Source organism: Palaemon carinicauda, chromosome 10, assembly GCF_036898095.1.
Source record: "Palaemon carinicauda isolate YSFRI2023 chromosome 10, ASM3689809v2, whole genome shotgun sequence".
NCBI lineage: Eukaryota > Metazoa > Arthropoda > Malacostraca > Decapoda > Palaemonidae > Palaemon > Palaemon carinicauda.
The window spans coordinates 128533008-128540507 of NC_090734.1; the positions used below are offsets into that span (position 1 = coordinate 128533008).

The following is a 7500-nucleotide window of genomic DNA, read 5'->3' on the forward strand; positions in this document are numbered from 1 at the left end:
GACCTTCTCGGTAGGCTTGAAGACGTGACCTTGGATGGGTTCGCCCAAGAGTGCCAGAACTATTACTGCCCAACGATACCGGAGCTCTAAGTGACCTCTGACCTCGTCTTGTGGTGCCCGATGACCTGATATGATCTTTCGACTTCTCAAGACTGACGCCAGAGGGGAAAAGTGAGATGGAGTGAAGCTATTAATGTGGAAAATGTTTAGTGTTTGGTGAATGTTTGAATATTATGTTACTTGAAATTGGGAATTTCAATGCCAAATCTATACTTTGGGGTGAATTAGATTATATCTGCTTTTTATAGCATATAAAGAATGGATTATAAATTATCTCTAGTTCAATGTATTGTTGTAGGTGGGAAATTTAAATGAATTTTATGTAATGTTTCTAAAAAATGAGAGAATGCATTAGTGTTGATTGACAGTAGCATTGTTATACATATATTTATTTGTTGTTATTATTATTGTAGATGTTAATAGACATTTAGGAATTTTAGAACACTTACTAAAATACTATTTTAATTTTCACTTGAATGCTGTTTCATAAACACACACACACACGTATATATACTTATTTAAATATACAGTATATATGTCTACATATATATACATGTATGTACATAGGCTACATGTATCTATATATACATATGAATATTTATGTGTATTTATACAGACATATATGTTTATATATTATCATTTCTATTAATGCGTCTAAGTACTATAGATAAGCATATGCATACTTACAGACAGACAGACGTATGCAGAAAGACACGTTATCTTTTCCAATCTCTTTCCATTGTTATCTGATGATAACAATTCTTTATCTCTACATTTTATCCCTTTATTTATGCAGGGATTAAAGTAAGAATTAGTTATGAGTATACTACTGTTATTTTTGCTATCTATTTTAGAATTGTTACTCACTGTTAATATCTTATAATTGTTAATTTCTTCCCCACTCAATGAACTGATGCTATTTAGGGTTTTATTTATTTATTTATTTAAGATGTATCTTTTCGTGTCCCATGCTCACAAAAAAAAAAAGAAAAAAAAATCAGTGACAACGTTACACTTAAAAAACCCGTAATTTTAATTGGAAAATTCCACCAAATTCCTCGTAAAAAGTATACTGTTCTCTGCCGTATTTTAGTAAAATATAGGCGACCGTAATTTTTACCCTACTTTGTTATTGACTTTTACGGTTTGGTGACCGTAATATCACTCCTTAAAGTCAAAATATTCTTTTTTGAAACGGTAAATTTCTGGCAATATTTATTCCAGGATTTTTACTGTATCTTTTACGGCAAGTTTTTAACAGTGTACTTTGACGAGTTGTTTTCCGCTTCGGGAAAAAAGCTGTTGAGCGAAACGTTACTTTTGATTTTTTTTATCTTGACTTAAAGTAAAGAATCACATGTTTTATTTCTTATCAAGAGCCAGTAGGATTGTATTAAGATCATGAAAGTAAGAGTTCTTTAATTATCTGAAGGCAATCAAAATATACCATGAGTTCTGTGAAGGTATTCGTTTAAAAGATTTGAAAATGAATTAAATCAGACATATCTTTGTCACGGGTGAAAAAAAATTAATGTCCTAGAAATATTTTTTGGGATCGTATTTCTCACCCCTTTCTCTATTGCCAAATCTTCATATTCAATATTTATATCTGTAATTATATGTAATTTCCGTGACATAATGGAATTAACCAAGTAGATATTCTATAAGAAACCACGAAAATCTGTGTCAACAAATATCTGGCAACACTGCAGTCTTTTCTACTTACCTTCATATATAATTGCTTTCATGTGATATGTTATTTATACTATTTATATTTTTCTCAAATAAAACGTCATACAAAAGACATGGCTGACATTTCATTTCTTCCTCTAGGGAGGTCAACGACCTGTACTATTAAGTTTTTTTTTTAATGATTGTTTTTTTTTATTTCTCAAAGAGTCTTATCATTTGATGTCATTGTTTCAAATGTTGCAACACTCTTAAAATAATTTATTGATTCAGAGAACACAATTCAGACGTAATCACTGATAAGTTAAGAATTAAGAATAATATTGCCCTTTGCAGTCACACCTTCCAAGGGGAAAATATAGACTATAAGCTTTTATGTACAGTATGTAAAATTATATATATATATATATATATATATATATATATATATATATATATATATATATATATATATATATTATGTATTTATACTCTCATGTGTATATATTCTTTCAATGCATTTACATAGGCCTACAGATTTGCAAATAACTGTCGCAGGGATAGAAAAAATAGTCTGCCATTCACTACCAGCTGTGAATAATGTTTAATATTTAAGAATAAAGAAAAAATAAATATCTTTCGATTGAATCTGTCAGAGCCAACACCTAAAATTAAGTAGTACATGCTTAGGACTAACGATAACAAATTAAAAAAATAAAAATCTTATTCACATGCTGCTAGCTCGACAGACCTCTCATGACGCTGTTTTTTATTGATGTATTTTTTTTTTTTTAGCTCAGTTGATTTTTATCTCTACCTCTGGGTTAGCCGAATATATTCCCTTGTATTTGTTATATAGCTCCGTCAGCGCCTTAACGTATGATTCATGAACTCGGTCGATGTCTTCTTGGGTTGGGTTCTTGATGCAAGGTACGTCAATCGGTGCTCCGACTGCCCGTGGGAGAAGAGAGAGAAGAAGAAAGTAAACATTAGTCAGTGGCGGTTTGTGAGTTCGACTGAACGGTTAACGTATTCCAGTTTTAGTGTCTTATATAATGTGGTAAGTATTGTGTAGTTTTCCTATCTTTTTAAATATTACATTCTTAGCGGTTAGTTGAACTGCCAAAATTTTGGGAAATAGTGAAATGTCAAATAGAAATAGCTTAGACTTAGCTAAAGATCTGTCATAACCCAAACGTCGCGTTGATATTTTGTATGGAAACTATGGTGGATTTGGCTTCTTTCACATCAGTTCGCATTGATTATAAGTCTGCATGTCTACATCTCAACTGTTATCTATAGGGTAGGGTACGCAGCCATCCACCTTTCATGACCACATACATGCATATACGTCATATACAATCAAGCTTCATCCACCGTAAATGTGCGTGTTCGTTTATAACCGTTTGTGCAGTCTATGGTAGTCTTCGAGTAAAAGTTATTACGTTCACGTCTTGTATTTTGTGCACTTACAAAGCTGTGACAAAGGCCTCAGACATGTCATTTCAGGTCTGAATTTTGACCATTATTCATCACCAATGCGGTTTGGCGATGGTGTGAGATTTTCGTCTGATCTCTCACAACAAATCAACCTAGTATGGGCGGCTCTGACTAGTACAGCTTTGCTGATGATGGCGATGCGCAAACTCTTTCACCACAATAAAGGTTTCCCCACTTAGAAAGGGATTATATATAATGTGTGTGTGTATATATATATATATATATATATATATATATATATATATATATATATATATATATATATATATATATATATATATATATATGTGTGTGTGTGTGTGTGTGTGTATGTATGTATAAATGTATGAATGTAAGTATGTATGTATGTTTGTATTAACCTTTCAATATCTCACCTACGACATAAATGGGTTTCCTAAAGGGGATGATACCAAACCCGTACTGGAAGACGCCTCTGCCGAAGAATATTAGGGGAGCAAATCCTACGGCTTTCTGGAAAGCTGTTTGCAATCGCCGAATGAGAGTGCCCTCGTGGTTGGGGACTTGGTCATAGATGTCGTTCTCGCCAAACCCATATGTTGGCACTAAGGAGGCACTGGAATTGAAAGATCATTGTTGGATATCAATGGCAGAAAATCTTTTTGGTTATGAAAGTTTGAACGAGCTATGCTATGAAAGTAGGTCTAGTTAGATACAAGTTCGTTTCTAACGGTTTGAATTGGCAATTTTAAAGTTCTTGCTCAGCCTAGCTGAGATAATAAAGAACTGAGCTTGGTCTACATAAAGAAATGGAAATTTACGCATTTTGGAAAGCATTAGTAGATGAGAATTTCAAAGGTAATCAGACGGGAGATTGCGAGGAACTTATTAGGACAAAAATAAAATTTTTCTATCAGAGCTTTGTTTTTATGATGAAAGGCATATATGAATAAAGAAATATCAATGGATACGATTTAATCTTCTGAATTAGGGGCAGTTTATTGGAAGAGGCGTGGGCAAAAGGGCTAGCATAAGACTAAATTTTGATGGTATTCATGTACAGTTAGCTTTACCTAGTCTAGTACAACCTAGCCTACCTCGTGACCCCACTTTTTAATCTCATCCTTCATTTCTTCCTTCTTGCTGTCCATCTCTTTTAACTTTCCTTTCAAATTATAAATGTGGCGTCTTTTGCATAACTATACCTCTTTGTTGAATGTCCTCCCTGGTCCTTGTGTCGGGCCACATGACCCAAATGCCTGGCATCAAACCAACATTTCTACTTTTTAACACTAAGCGAAAATCATGTAAGAAATTTATTATAGTAACTCACCCATATCTGAGAGCCATCTTACAGAAACCTTTTCTATTCTTGAGATAGAGATCAGCCGTTTTAGGGTGGCAGTCTAGCGACTCCTTGGCTCCCCCAACCACGATACAAAGCGTCTGACCCGTCTCCTCCTTCTTCATGATGTAGTCGATGCTTTGCTTGCTGCAACTCACGGCGCCTGAAGAAGTAAGAGCGGGTGGTTAGTTAGAAAGTGAAGTGAAAGAGAGGTTGGGGAAGTTGGGAATGGGTGAAGGGAAAGAGGGGGTTGAGGAAGTTAGGAAATGGTGAAGTGAAAGAGGGGTTGGGGAAGTTGGGAAGTGGTGACGTGAGAGAGGGTTTGGGGAAGTTAGGAAGTGGTGAAGTGAGAGAGGGGTTGGGGAAGTTAAGAAGTGGTGAAGTGAGAGAGGGGTAGGAGAAGTTGGAAAGTGGTGACATGAGAGAAGGATTGGGGAAGTTAGGAAGTGGTGAAGTGAAAGATGGGTTGGGGAAGTTGGGAAGTGGTGAAGTGAGCGAGGGGTTGGTGAAGTTAGGAAGTGGTGAAGTGAAAGAGGAGTTGAGGAAGTTAGGAAATTATGAAGTGAAAGAGGGGTTGGGAAGTGGTGAAGTGAGAGAAGGGTTGTGGAAGTTAGGAAGTGGTGAAGTGAAAGAGGGGTCGGGGAAGTTGGGAAGTGGTGAAGTGAGAGAGGGATTGGGGAAGCTAGGAAGTGGTGAAGTGAAAGAGTGGTTGGAGAAGTTTGTAAGTGGTGAAGTGAGAGAGGGGTAGGAGAAGTTAGGAAGTGGTGAAGTGAGAGAGGGATTGGGGAAGCTAGGAAGTGGTGAAGTGAAAGAGGGGTCGGGGAAGTTGGGAAGTGGTGAAGTAAGAGAGGGATTGGGAAGTTAGGAAGTGGTGAAGTGAAAGAGTGGTTGGAGAAGTTTGTAAGAGGTGAAGTGAGAGAGAGGTAGGAGAAGTTAGGAAGTGGTGAAGTGAGAGAGGGATTGGGGAAGCTAGGAAGTGGTGAAGTGAAAGAGTGGTTGGAGAAGTTTGTAAGTGGTGAAGTGAGAGAGGGGTAGGAGAAGTTAGGAAGTGGTGAAGTGAGAGAGGGATTGGGGAAGCTAGGAAGTGGTGAAGTGAAAGAGGGGTCGGGGAAGTTGGGAAGTGGTGAAGTAAGAGAGGGATTGGGGAAGTTAGGAAGTGGTGAAGTGAAAGAGTGGTTGGAGAAGTTTGTAAGAGGTGAAGTGAGAGAGGGGTAGGAGAAGTTAGGAAGTGGTGAAGTGAGAGAGGGATTGGGGAAGCTAGGAAGTGGTGAAGTGAAAGAGTGGTTGGAGAAGTTTGTAAGTGGTGAAGTGAGAGAGGGGTAGGAGAAGTTAGGAAGTGGTGAAGTGAGAGAGGGATTGGGGAAGCTAGGAAGTGGTGAAGTGAAAGAGGGGTCGGGGAAGTTGGGAAGTGGTGAAGTGAGAGAGGGATTGGGGAAGCTAGGAAGTGGTGAAGTGAAAGAGGGGTCGGGGAAGTTGGGAAGTGGTGAAGTGAGAGAGGGGTTGGGGAAGTTAGGAAGTGGTGAAGTGAGAGAGGGGTAGGGGAAGTTAGGAAGGGGTGAAGTGAAAGAGGGGTCGGGGAAGTTGGGAACTGGTGAAGTGAGAGAGGGGTAGGAGAAGTTAGGAAGTGGTGAAGTGAGAGAGGGATTGGGGAAGCTAGGAAGTGGTGAAGTGAAAGAGGGGTCGGGGAAGTTGGGAAGTGGTGAAGTGAGAGAGGGGTAGGGGAAGTTAGGAAGTGGTGAAGTGAAAGAGGGGTTGGGGAAGTTAGGAAGTGGTGAAGTGAGAGAGGGGTAGGGGAAGTTAGGAAGTGGTGAAGTGAGAGAGGGGTAGGGGAAGTTAGGAAGTGGTGAAGTGAAAGAGGGGTTGGGGAAGTTAGGAAGTGGTGAAGTGAGAGAGGGGTAGGGGAAGTTAGGAAGTGGTGAAGTGAAAGCGGGGTCGGGGAAGTTGGGAAGTGGTGAAGTGAGAGAGGGGTAGGAGAAGTTAGGAAGTGGTGAAGTGAGAGAGGGATTGGGGAAGCTAGGGAGTGGTGAAGTGAAAGAGGGGTCGGGGAAGTTGGGAAGTGGTGAAGTGAGAGAGGGGTTGGGGAAGTTAGGAAGTGGTGAAGTGAGAGAGGGGTAGGGGAAGTTAGGAAGTGGTGAAGTGAAAGCGGGGTCGGGGAAGTTGGGAAGTGGTGAAGTGAGAGAGGGGTAGGAGAAGTTAGGAAGTGGTGAAGTGAGAGAGGGATTGGGGAAGCTAGGGAGTGGTGAAGTGAAAGAGGGGTCGGGGAAGTTGGGAAGTGGTGAAGTGAGAGAGGGGTTGGGGAAGTTGGGAAGTGGTGAAGTGAGAGAGGGGTTTGGGAAGTTAGGAAGTGATGAAGTGAAAGAGGGGTTGGGGAAGTTGGGAAGTGGTGAAGTGAGAGAGGAGTTGGGGAAGTTCGGAGGCAGTAAAGTGAAAGAGGTGTTGGGGAAATTGTGAAGTGAAAGAGGGGTTGGGGAAGTTAGGAAGAGGTCAAGAGGAAGAGAGGAGGCAAGTCAGAAAATGGGGAAGTAACATAGGACTACATAAACTAGAAGAAGAGGACAGGAATGAAATACCTAGAAAATTTCTGTTCAATGACGCTGAAAATGATACGATGTAAGGGAAATCTTACAATATGAGAAGAAAAATATAAACAGACTGAAGTAAAAGAGATATAAAAAACTAGATATGCACTCCACGAGCACATGAGGTGTTGCAAAGCAAAGCGCCAACCCTGAAATTGATCCTAAAAAAAAAAAAAAAAAAAAAAAAAAAACACTCGCTCAAGTGTACAAAACTAATTCATCTTCTATTTTAGGTAAGGTATAACGTAAATGAGGATTAAGTAGAGATGGAATTTAAATGAGAGTACAGTAATTGGAAGATAGTCCTGATTTCAAGTTTGAGACTACAGTATTCAGGTTTCATCGGTTTTTGGCATAAAAAGAAGAGAATAAACATGCTAAATATGAAAA

At 38.9% G+C, this 7500-nt stretch overlaps 2 protein-coding genes across 3 annotated transcripts in view; one reads left to right on the forward strand and one right to left on the reverse strand.

The window, feature by feature from the left end:
- LOC137648748 (uncharacterized) overlaps positions 1-556 on the forward strand; it is a 37766-nt gene extending 37210 nt beyond the window's left edge. Inside the window, exon 7 of the mRNA XM_068381831.1 lies at positions 1-556. This exon is cut by the window's left edge and continues 28 nt beyond it. Coding sequence (XP_068237932.1) covers positions 1-90 — 90 coding nt within the window. The 3' untranslated portion in view covers positions 91-556.
- A 1943-nt stretch (positions 557-2499) lies between these two features.
- Positions 2500-7500, reverse strand: part of LOC137648747 (2-acylglycerol O-acyltransferase 1-like) — a 33717-nt gene continuing 28716 nt past the window's right edge. Inside the window, exons 6-8 of one of the 2 annotated variants that reach the window (XM_068381830.1) lie at positions 4520-4694; positions 3603-3802; positions 2500-2679 (exon numbers count right to left, since the gene is read on the reverse strand). In XM_068381830.1, coding sequence (XP_068237931.1) covers positions 2525-2679; positions 3603-3802; positions 4520-4694 — 530 coding nt within the window. In that variant the 3' untranslated portion in view covers positions 2500-2524. The remainder of the gene's footprint in view (positions 2680-3602; positions 3803-4519; positions 4695-7500) is intronic. The other variant, XM_068381829.1, reaches the window with a different exon arrangement.